A 17,729-nucleotide genomic window follows, 5' to 3' on the forward strand; every position below is an offset into this window, starting at 1 on the left:
TAGCCAAGAAAAATGAGGAGATGTGTTTGTCAAAGTCACAGACTCTAGGAGTGGCTCCAGCTGTTGGTAACCTGGCTGCTTCCTTTTCTGGTAGATCATCTGAGGATGTATTAGCATTTGCAGAGGATTTCAGGTCATTGGCTGTCATATGAGGTCAGTCAGATAACAAATTATTACAGATAGCAAGATTACTTTTAACAGAAGAAGAGAAGCCATCTATGTGGTGCACAGAGGCACTGTAAAAGCCAGAGACTTTACTCAACTTAGATGGGGATTAGAACAAAGATACAGAAAATAGAACAGTACATGGTTTTTCCATGAGGAGTTGAGTGTGGTTTCCAACAGGTATGATGAAGCAGTAGAAGATTTTGTGGATAAATTAGGAAACTTAATGGTGATACTTGTGAGTTAACACAGAGTGAGGAGGTAAATGAAGTGTTGCTACAGAAGCCAAGTAATTTGTATTTGTATTTATTTATTTATCCTGTGGATCACATAATGTATGCCTGATGCTTTTCTGAGAGGTTTAGCACCAGAGATGTCTAGGAGGTTGTGCGCAGTGGTTAGATTAGCATTGGAGAATGAAGAACCTGATCTGTTAACAGATGTGAAGGATCAAATTAATTTTTTAAATTGTGGACATATAATGCATGGGCAGAGGCAATGCTACCAGCCACGGAGCCGTAATAATGATGGTGTGGACTCCAGATAATTTAATAAGGGTAATGGTAGAGTGAGTCTGGGGAGCAGGGGGGGGGGGGAGGGGGGAGGAAGGGGTACTTGTTAAACCACGGAGGGAACTCCAGAACCGCTGGATCAGGAGGATTGCTGCACTGGAGGTGTGGGCTGTAAGAGGGCACAGGATGCTGCTAGGACTGCAATTCATGAAAATGGGGTGGTGGGATTATTATGGGTTTGTGAGGATATACTGTGAGAAATCTGTCGCAGATTAGGTTTGGGAAGGGCTGGGGACACTTTTTGTGAAAACCTTAGTAAGACCTTCAGCACACTGGGTAAGGGACTTGCCAGACTAGTGGAATGTGTCTTGACCATGGGTCCGTATTATGAAGATACTGTCACTAAACTTGAACCAGGCAAAGGTTTTAGGATTTTGGATTGCTACGAAGGCTTTCTCTAGATGGCCCGTAAACAAGTCGGCATAGGAGGGTGCCATGCAAGTGGCCAAGGCCATATTGCAGATTTATTTGTATATCTTTCCGTGAAAGAACAACTACTAGTTATGTGTGAGGGTATAATTAGCTGTACAAGGAGTGAATTAGATGATAGGTTTGGAGTCACACCCACCCAGCAAATGCTCCTCTAGTTCCGTCATGGGATTAGCCCAGTGTATCAGAGGGCAGAGTCACCTCTGAAAAAGCATCAAGCTATATACTAACTCTTCTGTTATTTCTGCATAGCATTTTATGTAGGCTTGACCACTAATCAGCTATCCATCTGAATGACTGGCCATTACCAAATGGTGGCCAAGAGCAAAGTTGACCAGCCCGTGGCAGAACACACAGCTGAGCACAACATGCACAATTTCGGTGGCTGCTTGTGCATTCAAAATTTGGTGCATTGTTACCTTACTACTTGAATTATTTATAAATAGTGACTTGTAGATATGATTCCAGAAATCATGTTGGTGGCATGTTTCTGAACAGAAAAAAGTACTGAAAAAATATGGCCAACCTTATACCCAATATAGAGGCAAAAAAATGTTTCATGGTCATTCAGCTGCATACATTTCCAATAATCTTTCCAATGACACTGAAGAAAGTATTGTCAAAGGTATGTACACCTATGCACACCCAAGGAACCAATCCTAAATAAACATCTGTGTTTCGAAAGATACTTGCAGAGACGTACGTGCTAAAAACACAATTGCTCCCCGCTGCTCATACACATGAGCGTATGGTAAGTCTTTCATCAGTTACATCTGACTCCAGCACACCACAGCTTGGTACAGTGGTTAAATATTGGACTCATATTCAGGAGGAATGGAATTCAAATGTATGTCTAGCCATCTTGATTCTCAAGTCTTATCTGGTGGTCAGTTTCTTTGAAAAACTCACAATATATTTTTTACCTCATCCTTCCTCTATTCAACAATTTGAGTGTTCCATCTCTAATGGCCTCAGTGTTAACAGGACTGTAAAATTTAATCTTCCATTCTTTTTACTTTCAAAACCACAACTGTGCCCTCCTTCCTCAAATAATTGCTTAAATATGCCAAGTACAAGTCATCTCTCTGTCTAGAAGTCTAATTAAAATAATCTTTGCTTTATTGCCTGGAGCTTCATGCTATTGTCATGGTGCTGATGTGAAATTTCTATGGTGTTGGTTTGATGTCCTTGGAACCCACTTGCTTTAGACAGTTATGTGCAGTATCAGTCTGCAGAAAACAGCTACCAAGCCATACTTACTCCTTCATGTCTTCATTGTATGGCTGACAGTGAATTTTATCAGTGCTACATTTTATAAATGTAAGAACATTTACCACCAGTCTACCCTTGCAGTAAGTATGAGAACAAAATAGAACCACCATTTGTAATTACTGGGAGAGAGTAGAAAGTGCAGTATGATAGCTATAACTCGGACCTCACCACATACACATTTGCTTTTCACATCACATGGCCTTACATCTTTTGTCAATGTAGTCAGCTTAATTTTATGGATAGTTCTTCAATTTTCATAAATGCCTGTGTGAACCATATACTGTATTTCTGCATGTATTATTTTTTAATCTTTTGTCAGATGGCCTCTTATTTTACATTTTTTGAATTGTAGATCTTGTTGTTTGTTTCCTGATTGAACTGCAAGCTATGCCTTAACATTTACCCTACAATTTCTACATTTCACAGGTTCAGGCAATTGTTGCTGCTATAGTAGTAGCAATATTTGCTGTATCTGTGAATGCAATCGTGGAAGGGGCATTTCAGTACACACATGCTCTCCTACTTGCTTCCTCATCTCTTGCTACAGCTACAACATCATGCTTCGTTTTAGGTATGTAAGTATATCTCTTATGTTGCGTGGCTCCTCCAAGTACAGCATATCTTTTAACAGCCCTTCAGAGGCTATGTCTTAAAATTTCCTGTCTCCTTACTTTCCCTGTATTTTACTTTAACTGAAAGTGAGACTGAAAGATTGCACAAATAAATCAGCCAACATATTTGACCAAGCAAATGCAATGTGGTATTTGGGATAACTGTTCTTCATGTTTATTTGAAATCTTTTTGAAATTAATTTTCATTTCAGATTTTGTACTGAGTGCTGTCATACTGATATCTCATAAGCGGAAAATGAATCCAGATAATCTAGCTACTCCTTTAGCTGCAAGTATCGGGGATATTGTTTCCCTTACACTTCTTGCCAATTTTGCATCAATTTTTTATGAAGTACATGGTAAGTAACTTTTTGCAGATTTTCTTTTTCAGCATTGACTAAGATTCTGATGTGATCTGCGCAGGTTAGCCTAACAAAACTAACAAAATATATACAGAAGATGGGCAAGTTATAATGTCACTGGACTCTACAAGTTGGTAATATATTTGATTGTATGCTCTTAGCTTCACTAAGGTACAAAAAAAGGAATTGAAACTGAAGAGTGTGAGTACCCAGTTCATATACTTGAAATCTTAACCACTGGACCCACTGTAGTGGGACATAACAGGATTGTATATAGGGCAGTGCCAAACTCCTGAATGACTTTCAGAATCAATACAGCAGACCTGAGAGAGGTTAGGCATAAATTTTGAAATGTCAGTAATAGAGAAAGTGAAGAAACTCATCAGTGAAAATTATCTGCAACTAAGTATAGAGTTTTTGTTGTTAATAACTGATTAAATAAAATAACAACTGCCAATGTCACATGTCTATTATGTGGTAAATACAGACAATATAAAATATTTATAATTTACTTTCCTGGAAAGTCATGTTATCTGTTATTGGTAGTGGAGTTTTTCTTCTATACAGAAAAGCCAAATGGTTACTGGACAGAAAAATATGCAGATCTATTGTTAAATTACTTTTAAAAGATCAAAAATTAAGCAGCAGAAATTGGAACAAGAATTGAAATCCCATGTAGCACAGTTGCAAATTAAATGCAATATGCCAGTTTTTCACTTCATGTTTGACACCTAGAATAACTAATATTACTTGGATCTCTTGTGAAAATGATGCTGTCAACAATCTAGCTTTATTATTAAAATAGTATTATCTGTAGATACACAGTGCAGAAACTAAATTAGTGAGAAGAGGCTGTGGGACTTCTGCTGGTGGATTCTATATCAGAATGCTCAATTCTCAACTTTCTGTGCCAAAACCCAGAGTGTAGCTGTGCCCTCAGTTGTGATGTAAGACATCTTTTGACTTGATGCTTTTAGAAAAAAAAATATGGTTAAAATGGAGAAAATGCAAGAAAAGCGATGAAAAGCAATCTGAGATAAAATTACACTAACTCTTCCCCAGTCTCACTGTCCCAATCACATGACTTAACAATTAGGTGATTATGATGCCATAATACATATCTGCACTATACAATATGAACTCACCTCTCAAATACAATGAGGCTCAGTTCTGTTTCATGGTAGATGTGACAATATTATGGCTAGAAATCAAAGATGACTATATCCAATGTAACATATGATAAAGTTGATGATAATGTAGTAATTCAAAGATACCACTCTCTGCCTTTGCCTCATTCAGAGAGGGGAGGGGAGGGTCAGGAGGGGAAGGAAAGGGCTGAGTGGGGAAGGGATGGGTCTGGACTGTCTCTTATGCAGACTTTGTGACTCCTGCCAGGAGTGGAAAGAATAATAATTTATACCAAGGGAAATCTTCATTGTAGCTTTCATGCATCATGTAATAACAATAATAATACATTCAGAATTGAATACCATGAGGAACTCTTGTAATTAAGGTAATTGCTTGTTAGTAGTATCATAAAGTAGTCTGTTGCTGCTTGCATTGTGTTTTCACTTGTAGGAAAATGTTTGAGTTGTGTTCAAATTATTCACATGACATAACATATCCTAATTGTTTATTCAAAATCAATGAAAGAACTTCATAACCGATTGATAGCATAATGTTAAAATGGTCATATAGGAGACTTGACGTGTCCAGTTAGTACTGTTAGCAACAATACCTGCTGCCCTCCATGCGGAACGGTACAGCTTCCTCACTGTGACATTCCGCAGTGCTTGTGCGGAGTGTATCAGCATACCTCCCAAAAATGAGACAAAACTGCTTAAATTCACTGTAGCATCAGCTCACCTGACATGAAACAGCATATTAGGATGGTTTTCTTGCAGGCTAGAGTATCATGCTAGATGTTATCCTACATATGTCGTTGATGGTGATGGGTTGAGGGGGGCGCTGTGTTGTACCAGTTAAACAGCCCATAATTCCAGATGCTTTATTATTGCACCCCCATCATAGCTCAGTTCAGGAAGTGGCAGCTTGGCGGTGGCATTCAGTGGCTTTCTGCATGTTGTTGTCTCCGATACTGAAGAGTGCAGCACCAGCTGGGCAGTGGTCTGTGATGCGACCCCATCTGTCAGTGGTGGCTCCAGCTCTGGGTGGCCTCAGATAGCTGTGACATGCCATACAGAAGGTGGCAGGCCGGTGATGATGGCTGGTGAGCTGCTTCCCAGGACCGGTGCTGGCCCATTGTGGCAGCGGCTCCAGGTCCCGTGGTCTCAGGGCAAACTGCACTAATGTAGAGTCAAACTGTGGTCGACAAACAGCATTCCAGACAGCAGCCAAGCAGCACAGCTCTGTGGCGACAGAGCTGCAATAACAGAAGTGACTTTATATAAAATGGCTAGGTATCTGTATGCTTCTGAGCTCTTGTTGTTTGGGCTTTGTAATGCCTTGCAGCCCGTATACTAAAAGATTCAGCAGAAACTCATGTGTAAAGTCGTATGACATCTACAACTTGGTTTCCACACCCTGCCAGGCTGGCTTGCCTCACAATGCGAAGGTTGTGTTTTATTTGGTAAAACATAACACTCGCATTTGCTTGCAGCTGATATTGCTGCAGTTCAATTCCAACTTTGTATATTTATGACCAAATATGGTGAGTTTGCTACACTGAGTTACGTCCACAAAGTCCACCTTTCATTCGATGGCAGTTGATTACAGTAAGGCCTTTGAGGTCTGCTGCCTGTACCACTACTCTTAGTATTCCATTCATTTTACTCTGGAGGCATTGCTTATTGCCAGTAGGCTCTTCATAGGCACGTCATGGTTCCTGTGGCAGAAGGGCTTGGATATTATGAGCAACTGGGGCATTCCTTTGGACAATGTGAACTGGCAGATAGGGGAGCAATATCAAGATTAACCCTTATGCGGTCGCGCGGCTTCTCGTAACGTTAATAGTCGCTCGGGGTGTTGCTAACACCCCAAATGAAAGTGGCTATAATGACATTGTTGTGCAGCATATCACTGATATGAATATGTTTACTTCACAAATGGGTATCTAGAATGTTATCTCCTGGTACATTACCGTTTTATTTAATATTACTTTAGTATTAAATTGGGTTATTTGAAACACATGCAGTAATTCCCATTTTCTTACAATATTTTGTTTAATTATTTATTTCTGTTATTCTTCATACTGTATTACAGGTATAAGACATTATACATATAATTAAATGTTTGTTCAGCCAACTCATACAAACATTATATGGAATCAGTCACTATCACTGGCTGCAAGGGGTTCGTTATCGTAACACTTTACACACATAACTTTCAAACATCGAGCAGAGTCCAATTGAACTTTTATATCTTTACTATGAGAACAAACTGTTCAGTGCCTGGGCTTAAGTATTCTTTGTTCAGAAAGTGGTGCATTGTTGATGTCTTCAATTCCCCCCATTTTTGCGGCTTTCTGTCTAACTTGTTTAGGCAGGGAGTGAGTGGCTGCTCTCTTGCACACTATGGGATTTACTAATGACCTTCTGACATCACTTATAAACATTCTTTAGGAAATCCTGCCATTGTTATTATTTGCATATATGATGAGGGCATTAATGCAAGCAATGTCAATCATTCGGAAAAATAGGGCAAGTGGCCAGCATCTAGTTTTTCTTGAGGTTGAATAAGTAGCGCACATTTAATCTATTGTGTCCACGCCTGTTTTCTGGATTATTTTCCTCCACAGTATTAGTGTCAATGGCACCATCATGATGCAAAGATGAAAGGAGAATAACGTTTTTGCCCTTCTTAGGCAATGGTGATATCCTGTCTGAATCCAAAAGGCTGCTTCTAAGTTCACAACCTCTCATGCAAACAAAGTTTGGAGGGAGCTCCCTCTTATTCTCTCTAAGAGTTCCTACTACTGTAAGTTTCTTTTTCAGAAGCTCTTCAGCCAATGGTATGGAACAAAACCAGTTTTCTAGAGTCACATTTGTCCTGTACCTTTGATAGGCTGTATAAGTCTATTTGCTATCTCCTTAGGTGAATTTGACAGTGCAAAGGGAGCCCCTGGCTGTTTCCCAACATAGATTTCCATCCCCAAAGTATATCGAGTTCTTGCATCACATAAGGTGAAAATTTTCAAACCATATTTCGCAGGCTTGCTAGGTATGTACTGTCGGAAACTGCATTTGCCTCTAAATGCAACCAGTTGTTCATCCACTGTCATATATTCAGACACAGTATAATTACTGACACAGTCTGACATGAATAATTCAAAAACTTCTCAGAACGCAGCTAGGCAATCAAGTTCTCTATGCTGTGGTCTGTCTCGAACAACATTGAATCTGAAATAACGCAATAAGAAACGATAGTGCTGTAAACTCACTGCTGCGTGAATTATTGCAATTCCAAAACCATTTGTGTCCCATAAGCCTTTCCGGTTTTTGTGTCCTGCCCTGTAATGCCCAGCCAATATCAACAGACCCAGAAGAGATTTGAGTTCTTCCTCATTTGTTGGTTTGGCATCACAGTCTCTTGTGAAATATGATGCAATGTTTTGTATGTAAATATTTGCACATGGTGTAATTGTTCTAATTATTATGTCATTTATAAATATCAAAAAAAGTTCACAGCAGTTTTCACAGATTTTGTGATGGCTTTTACACCAGGGAGAGGAATAATGAGGTCTACACTTCTAGTTCTTACATTTCGACTAGGACAACTTTTCATCCATTTTGTACCCTTATCCTTTCCAATAAAAAAAAATCATGCTTGCTTTCATTATCTGCTGCACTTACTTGCAGTTCCAATTCCAGGTTGTCTTCATCCTCTGTTTCCGTATCGCTGTGATGAGAGCGAACTTCACAACTGTCTGTTTCCTCCTCTTCCTCTTCTCCTCCTTCAAAAGTTTCATCTAAGACCTCTTCCAGAAGCTTCTGCACTCTTTCTTGTTCTATTCTGTAACAATACATAGCTGTTTTAACTGCAAAGAGTGCCAAAATACAAGCAGCTGCTACGGAACACAACTGTGCGCTTTCTCGCAGCACTGCAACATAAAGAGTCGCACGGGGTGCCGACAACACCCCAGGGCACATTGTTGCGTGTTTTCTTGGAACTTCTATTATTACTCAAAGCTTTCATATTATGTCCTAGAAAGGTACCAAAGAACGTGATGTTATACTCCAATCCATTACGTAATAATCTATCGATAAGAATGGCTGGGGTGTTCTCAACACCTGGCGCGACCGCTTAAGGGTTAAGGTGAATGCAACAGTTGTGTGTGAACTGGGCTTTTCTCTGTTGAATACAGACCCATGATAATGAAATGTGGAGCATACTGTAGCAGAATCAATTTTTAAATGCAGTGCATTTCACGAGCTCCCTTGTTTTCTCAGAGGTGAACATGGTTTGTCGTAGGTTCAGGAAGGATGGGATATGAAACAAATGAGCAGCTATCTAGGAGAAGTCCATGATGATCATCAGCACTCTTGCTTAACATTTGATATGGACAATGTCTGTCCTATAGTTGAATATGATATTCTCTGCATTACACTTTCTAGTTTTCTTGCTGTGCCAAAGCTAAATAAAACCTCAAGCTGTCAGTGATAATATCCATCATCTTTGTAAGATGCAGCTTGGGGTTCATGCAGCAAAAACACCAAGACTGTTTTACACCAGGATGTCAGGGTGAGAAACTTTGTTCACAATATTGCCTAGCAAATGAGTAACTTGTTCAGGAAATGGTGGTTTTGTATATGTTTCCATGCCCCAGGGTTCTATTTCCACCTGAAATTATCCACAACTCACCTCACACTGTTCTCTGTCTGTGGTGGCCTGAGCTGCATGTCTTCCCAAGGACTTTGAATCCTTCACAAGATAGGTGGGCAATCTTTACATTACCCAGTATACACATATAGTCACATGTACAGGGTTATTACAAATGATTGAAGCGATTTCAGAGCTCTACAATAACTTTATTATTTGAGATATTTTCACAATGCTTTGCACACACATACAAAAACTCAAAAAGTTTTTTTAGGCATTCACAAATGTTCGATATGTGCCCCTTTAGTGATTCGGCAGACATCAAGCTGATAATCAAGTTCCTCCCACACTCGGCACAGCATGTCCCCATCAATGAGTTCGAAAGCATCGTTGATGCGAGCTCGCAGTTCTGGCACGTTTCTTGGTAGAGGAGGTTTAAACACTGAATCTTTCACATAACCCCACAGAAAGAAATCACATGGGGTTAAGTCGGGAGAGCGTAGAGGCCATGACATGAATTGCTGATCTTGATCTCCACCACGACCGATCCATCAGTTTTCCAATCTCCTGTTTAAGAAATGCCGAACATCATGATGGAAGTGCAGTGGAGCACCATCCCGTTGAAAGATGAAGTCGGGGCTGTCGGTCTCCAGTTGTGGCATGAGCCAATTTTCCAGCATGTCCAGAAACATGTGTCCTGTACCGTTTTTTTTCGCAGAAGAAAAAGGGGCCGTAAACTTTAAACCGTGAGATTGCACAAAACACGTTAACTTTTGGTGAATTGTGATTTGCTGCATGAATGCGTGAGGATTCTCTACCACCCAGATTTGCACATTGTGTCTGTTCACTTCACCATTAAAAAAAAATGTTGCTTCATCACTGAAAACAAGTTTCGCACTGAACGCATCCTCTTCCATGAGCTGTTGCAACCGCGCCGAAAATTCAAAGCGTTTGACTTTGTCATCGGGTGTCAGGGCTTGTAGCAATTGTAAATGGTAAGGCTTCTGCTTTAGCCTTTTCCGTGAGATTTTGCAAACTGTCGGCTGTGGTACGTTTAGCTCCCTGCTTGCTTTATTCGTCGAGTTCCGCGGGCTACGCGTGATACTTGCCCGCATGCGTTCAACCGTTCGCTCACTGCAGGCCGACCCGTTGATTTCCCCTTACAGAGCATCCAGAAGCTTTAAACTGCGCATACCATCGCCGAATGGAGTTAGCAGTTGGTGGATCTTTGTTGAACTTCGTCCTGAAGTGTCGTTGCACTGTTATGACTGACTGATGTGAGTGCATTTCAAGCACGACATACGCTTTCTCAGCTCCAGTCGCCATTTTGTCTCAATGCGCTCTCGAGCGCTCTGGCGGCAGAAACCTGAAGTGCGGCTTCAGCCGAACAAAACTTTATGAGTTTTTCTACGTATCTGTAGTGTGTCATGACCATATGTCAATGAATGGAGCTACAGTGAATTTATGAAATCGCTTCAATCATTTGTAATAGCCCTGTATATTAACGTTATGAGCTATCCTGTGTGACAACTATATCATTTGTGGGCAATCTGTTTCCAGAACACATATGCAGGTGTGGTTTGCAAAAAAAGAATAAGGTTTCTCTTCTTGACTGGTCTTCTCCTCCCCCAGACTTCAACGCCATAATAATATATGTGCAGAGAGAGAGGCCAATGAATGGAAATTAATTTTTTTTTTTCCATGTGGATCCACAGCCTCTAAGTGTTTAAAAAAAAAATTGTCCATAGTAGGCTTTAATGTAAATGGTCTTTATTGAAATCATGCAGTTAGCTAATTTGACAACTTGTCATTTCCATGAAAAGTTGTCAGAATTGGCATGAAAAGTTGCCAAAATTATCTACCTGCATGATTTAAATAAAGACTGTTTACATTACAGCCTGCTACAGGGAATTTTTCTTTTACCAAATGGGAACTAGCCTGATACTGTGTCAAGAACCCAAGGCAAATTTTGGAACATCACCTTGACAACCTGAGATGAGGTGCTAGAAAACAGTCAATTTATTGCCTACCTCATATACTCTCTTCCTCACAGGATGCAGATGGTCATTGAAGTTGAAGGCTTTTGGACAAGATGTTGAGCAATGAAATGCCCTGAATATGTTACATAAAAAGCATGATCTCTTCGATCTTTAAGTTTTTTATCTTCAAGAGGTGAAACAAATTAATGTAGTAAGACAACAACAAAAATGGGGCTTTAGTGGGATTTGGGTTGAATGCTATGGTTGCATAGACTCATTGTAGCTGGCTGATTAACTTATTGAGATTTGAAAACATTATACTTCCTTCTGCAACTTCCACATATTTCTTTCTATTGTTCTCTTATTGACTCTGTCTCATCATATGAAGTGACTTTTTGACTTTCCCATCTTTGCAAGCCTAGGAATGAGGCAGCACAGGTTTCCTTGTGTGTTTGTAGAGCATGTGACATACATTTCGAGTGCCAGGAAGACATAACTCCTTCAGTTGCATTGATTGTTTACTTTTATTATGAGCACTTTGTATTATGTAAGGTATTCTACTCCTGCATGACATGACAGTCATGATAAGTATTTGTAGCTTCCAAAGTATTTTTGTGAATGGCTGTTCACAGAACTAGTTATTTGGGCTGAACAGGAGATTTCTGGGGAACAACAGAAGAAACTACTTACATATTTAAAGCTGATCACAATGCTAAAGTTGGTTTGAATAGTTTAATGCTTCACCATGATACAACTTGGCAGTTTTCACATTGATAAATCATTGTCAAAGTACTAAATAACAGAAAAAATTTCTTGAACTGGCTATGGATTGAACACTGAATGTTTCAATTTGTAATTCTTGCACTTCCCCATTGTTTAAAATAATGAAGGTTGTATTTTCAATAACAGCACTAAGCCAATGAGGCCCTGAAGCACACTTAAATTTTTAAAAAATAATAATAATAATAATAATAATAATAATAATAATAAACCCCGTGGAGGCCCAGGAAAAGAATAGGCCTCTGGTATGTTCTGCCAGTCGTAAAAGGCGACGAAAAGAACAAACCACTAATAGGGCTAACCCCCCTTTTAGTGTGATTACTTGGTTCAGGACAGAACTAAAGAAGCCTCGGACAAGCGCCGTCATGGTCGGGGACGACGCTTGAACCCTATGCCCGCCCACAATGGTAACGACACTGTTAGCCAACTGGAAAATGATTTAAATCCAAATAGAGGTGTTTTGCAGGATATGCTTCCTGCAACCACCCTAGAAGGAAAACAAAGACAGAGGATGAGATGGTCAGATGAAGTTAATCGACACCTCATGTTCTGTTATTACCAAGCAACAAACCTAGGAACCAACACAACTGGATACAGATCACAAGTATACACAACATTTATTACCAGATACCCAGAATTAAAATTTTTAACAGAACAATGACTAGCTGATCAGATCCGTGTAATAATCAAAAATAACAGGATACCCCAGTCAGAATTAGAAAACATCAAACAACAAGTACAACAAATACTGGAACAAAATAATGTGCAATCATAAGAAGAAGAAAATACAGTAATGGACTCAAACATCCCACAGCAAACAAACAAAGAACAACATGCATCAATTAAACAATCAGAGGAAAACAAAATCTTAAGACAGGCACCAGAACAAGCACAAATAGAACTCGAAGTAACACACATGTTAGATATAGAAGAAAAATTTCAGCTGACATATATAGAATACAAAGACACAAATACAGACATTAGACCAATCTTGCATAGACCACCAAATAACCCACAAGTCAAAACAACAATAAAAACTATCAACACAATCGTACACAACAAAATAAATGAAAACATAACTATGGAAGAGTTACAACTACTTGTTTATATAGGAGCACTCACTACACTAAATATACACACTAGACAGAGATCAGAACCAACCAACACACAGAAGAAACGCACAAAACCAGCGTGGCAACACAGGCTACAGATCAGAATAGAAAAACTGAGAAAAGACATCAGACAGCTAACACAATTTATAAGAAATGAAATGTCAGAAAAAAAGAAGCGATAGAGCAATTAGATGAAAAGAAGCAGAAATTACAAGCATTGGCCAAACGACTTAGAAGATACAAAAAAAGTGAAAATAGAAGGAAACAAAACCAAACATTCAACACAAACCAAAAGAGATTTTACCATATGATAGATAACACACACATTAAAATAGACAATCCACCAAACATAACAGACATGGAACACTTCTGGAGCAACATATGGTCAAACCCGGTACAACATAACAGGCATGCACGGTGGATACAAGCAGAAACAGGCACATACAAGATGATACCACAAATGCCTGAAGTGATAATTTTCCAACATGAAGTCACCCAAGCAATTAATTCTACTCGCAATTGGAAAGCCCCTGGAAAAGATAAAATAGCAAATTTCTGGCTAAAGAAGTTCACCTCAACACATTCACATCTAACTAAATTATTTAACATATCTAAAAACAAAACGAAAGCGCTGGCAGGTCGATAGACACACAAACAAACACAAACACAAACATACACACAAAATTCAAGCTTTCGCAACAAACTGTTGCCTCATCAGGAAAGAGGGAAGGAGAGTGAAAGACAAAAGGATGTGGGTTTTAAGGGAGAGGGTAAGGAGTCATTCCAATCCCGGGAGCGGAAAGACTTACCTTGGAGGAAAAAAGGACGGGTATACACTCGCGCACACACACACACATATCCATCCACACATATACAGACACAAGCAAATTATTTAACAGTTACATTGCAGACCCATACACATTCCCTGATACACTTACACATGGAATAACTTATCTGAAACCTAAAGATCGAGCAGACACAGGAAACCCAGCTAAATATTGCCCCATAACATGCCTACCAACAATATACAAAATATTAACTTCAGTCATTACACAGAAATTAATGACACATACAACACAGAACAAAATTATAAATGAAGAACAAAAAGGCTGTTGCAAAGGAGCACGAGGGTGTAAAGAGCAACTGATAATAGATGCAGAGGTGACATATCAAGCTAAAACTAAACAAAGGTTGCTACACTACACATACATTGATTACCAAAAAGCTTTTGATAGTGTACCCCACTCATGGTTACTGCAAATATTGGAAATATACAAAGTAGATCCTAAATTGATACAGTTCCTAAACATAGTAATGAAAAATTAGAAAACCACACTTAATATCCAAACAAATTCAAATAATATCACATCACAGCCAATACAGATTAAGCGTGGAATATACCAAGGAGACTCATTAAGTCCTTTCTGGTTCTGCCTTGCTCTGAACCCACTATCCAACATGCTAAATAATACAAATTATGGATACAATATTACTGGAACATACCCACACAAAATCACACATTTGCTATACATGGATGATCTAAAACTACTGGCAGCAACAAACCAACAACTCAACCAATTACTAAAGATAACAGAAGTATTCAGCAATGATATAAATATGGCTTTTGGAACAGACAAATGTAAGAAAAATAGCATAGTTAAGGGAAAACACACTAAACAAGAAGATTACATATTGGATAACCACAGCGACTGCATAGAAGCGATGGAAAAAACAGATGCCTATAAATATCTAGGATACAGACAAAAAATAGGAACAGATAATACAAATATTAAAGAAGAACTAAAAGAAACATATAGACAAAGACTAACAAAAATACTGAAAACAGAATTGACAGCAAGAAACAAGACAAAAGCTATAAATACTTATGCTATACCAATATTGACCTACTCATTTGGAGTAGTGAAATGGAGTAACACAGACCTAGAAGCACTCAATACACTTACATGATCACAATGCCACAAATATAGAATACATCACATACATTCAGCAACAGAAAGATTCACATTAAGCAGAAAGGAAGGAGGAAGGGGATTCATCGACATAAAAAACCTACATTATGGACAGGTAGACAATTTAAGAAAATTCTTTATAGAACGAGCAGAAACTAGCAAAATACACAAAGCAATCACTCATATAAATACATCAGCTACACCACTGCAACTTCATAACCACTTCTACAACCCTTTAGATCACATAACATCAACAGATACGAAGAAAGTAAATTGGAAAAAGAAAACAGTACATGGCAAGCACCCGTATCATCTAACACAGCCACACATCGATCAAGACGCATCCAACACATGGCTAACAAAAAGGCAATATATACAGTGAGACAGAAGGATTCATGATTGCAATACAGGATCAAACAATAAACACCAGATATTACAGCAAGCATATTATTAAAGATCCCAATACCACAACAGATAAATGCAGACTTTTCAAACAACAAATAGAAACAGTAGATCACATCACAAGCGGATGTACAGTATTAGCAAATACAGAATACCCCAGAAGACATGACAATGTAGCAAAAATAATTCACCAACAACTTACCATACAATATAAACTAATAAAGCAACACGTTCCCACATACAAGTATGCACCACAAAATGTACTGGAGGATGATGAATACAAATTATACTGGAACAGAACCATTATAACTGATAAAACAACACCACATAACAAACCTGACATCATACTCACCAATAAAAAGAAGAAATTAACACAACTAATCGAAATATCCATACCCTATGCAACAAATATACAAAAGAAAACAGGAGAAAAAATTGAAAAATACATCCAACTGGCTGAGGAAGTCAAGGACATGTGGCTTCAGGATAAAGTTGACGTTATACCAATTATACTATCAACTACAGGAGTCATACCACACAATATCCACCAGTACATCAATGCAACACAGTTACATCCAAACTTATAAATACAACTACAGAAATCTGTAATTATTGATACATGTTCAATTACCCGAAAGTTCCTAAATGCAATATAACATATACCGTACAGTTAAAAGGAAGTGATGCTTGATCAAGGTCCGCGTCACTTTCCATTTTTAACCAGACTTAACGTCTGAGAAAGTAAAGAAATAATAATGATAATTCACTGGGTTTATGCTATTTTCTCTTGTGTAGTAATTGAAATTTACAATTTATATTTGTACCAGACATGTTTCACTAATATTGTCAAAAGAAACATCAGTGCTAATTGTACTGTAATGCTGTTGAGAATACATTTTGAAAATAAATAATGAAATATATATTACATATGTAATATATTTGGTGTAAATATCCAGTAATTTCAAATATCAGTTTCATAAGAGAGAATGCAATGTCAGAGAATTACCAAACACAAAACTGAGGTTAAAAACGATTAATCTTCAAACAGAAGACAATGAGGACTACTGTAAAAGTTGATAGTTATCGGAATGACAAAGATGCTTTTATTGTAAGGATAAATTTCTGCTCTATAGTCTACAAATTACTATGAAAATTCTGGTGAAAGAAAATGAATACACACACAAAAGTTAAGAATTACCTGGTAATTTATCATACTTCACTTGCAATTGAACTACTACTTCCTATTGTATTCAAAATTGTGATTATCTCCTCATTGGACCCGAACACTGAAATTTGTGTAACCAAATAACAACAATATAGCACAAGATAGATTGCTACTTACCATTAAGGTAACATGCTATGTTGCAGACAGGCACAATTAAGACACTTACACATAAGCTTTCAGCCACAGCCTTCATCAGGAAAAGAGAGAGAGAAGAGAGAGACGCCATTCATTCACACAAGCAAGTACACCTCATGCACACATGACTGCCAGCTCCAGCAGTTTTCTGCCCAAGCTACCAGAATTGGCAGCCATGTGTGCATGAGGCGTGCTTGCTTGTGTGAATGAATGGTGTTTGTTTCTCTTTTTATGATGAATGTTGTGGCCAAAAGCTTATGTGTAAGTGTGTTTGAATTATGCCTGTCTGCAACTCAGTATGTCACTTTTATGGTAAGTAGCAATCTATCTTTTCCTATATTGTTAACATAAATAAACACTGTATTATGATTCGCCATAAGTTAACTTAGTTTCAACTACTAATCAGTAATCTCTTTCTTTGTGTGTCCATTTTCAGATGTCAGTCCCTGGGTATCTGCTACTGTAGTTGGATTTTACTTAATGTTGCTGCCAGTATGGATATACGTTGTGTACCGTAACAAGTACACAAAGCCAGTTCTGTATTCTGGATGGGTTCCAGTACTTGGTGCTCTTCTCATCAGTGGGTAAGTTCCAAGTATGAGGTGACTACAGTAGCTGTAATACCACAAAGGCAGATTATAAAATGTTTCATTGAAATAATGATTATTCATCATCATCATGAACAATAACAATAACTGTTGCCAACCTGTACAGGAATATAAATGAATAAATAACTGTCACACTATCTGAATATGATCAACCAGTAACAGTTTCTCTCTTATGTTGTCATGGTAACATTCATACAATTTAGACAACAGTACAGATGGCACTCTCAAATTGTTATTTTCAAACTGAAATTACAGAACAGAGACATAGTGATGTTCATCCTTCAATGACAAGTTGTCAAACTCTTATTGTAAGAATTGCTCATAATGGT

At 38.3% G+C, this 17,729-nt stretch overlaps 1 protein-coding gene across 3 annotated transcripts in view; it reads left to right on the top strand.

The window, feature by feature from the left end:
• The window catches only part of LOC124555277 (solute carrier family 41 member 2-like), a 507,467-nt gene that overhangs the window by 481,038 nt on the left and 8,700 nt on the right, over window positions 1-17,729 (top strand). For all 3 annotated transcript variants that reach the window (XM_047129149.1, XM_047129148.1, XM_047129150.1), the window contains 3 exons: window positions 2,865-3,009; window positions 3,262-3,408; window positions 17,229-17,376. In XM_047129149.1, coding sequence (XP_046985105.1) covers window positions 2,865-3,009; window positions 3,262-3,408; window positions 17,229-17,376 — 440 coding nt within the window. The remainder of the gene's footprint in view (window positions 1-2,864; window positions 3,010-3,261; window positions 3,409-17,228; window positions 17,377-17,729) is intronic.

This window comes from Schistocerca americana, chromosome X (assembly GCF_021461395.2).
Source record: "Schistocerca americana isolate TAMUIC-IGC-003095 chromosome X, iqSchAmer2.1, whole genome shotgun sequence".
Classification (NCBI taxonomy): Eukaryota; Metazoa; Arthropoda; class Insecta; order Orthoptera; family Acrididae; genus Schistocerca; species Schistocerca americana.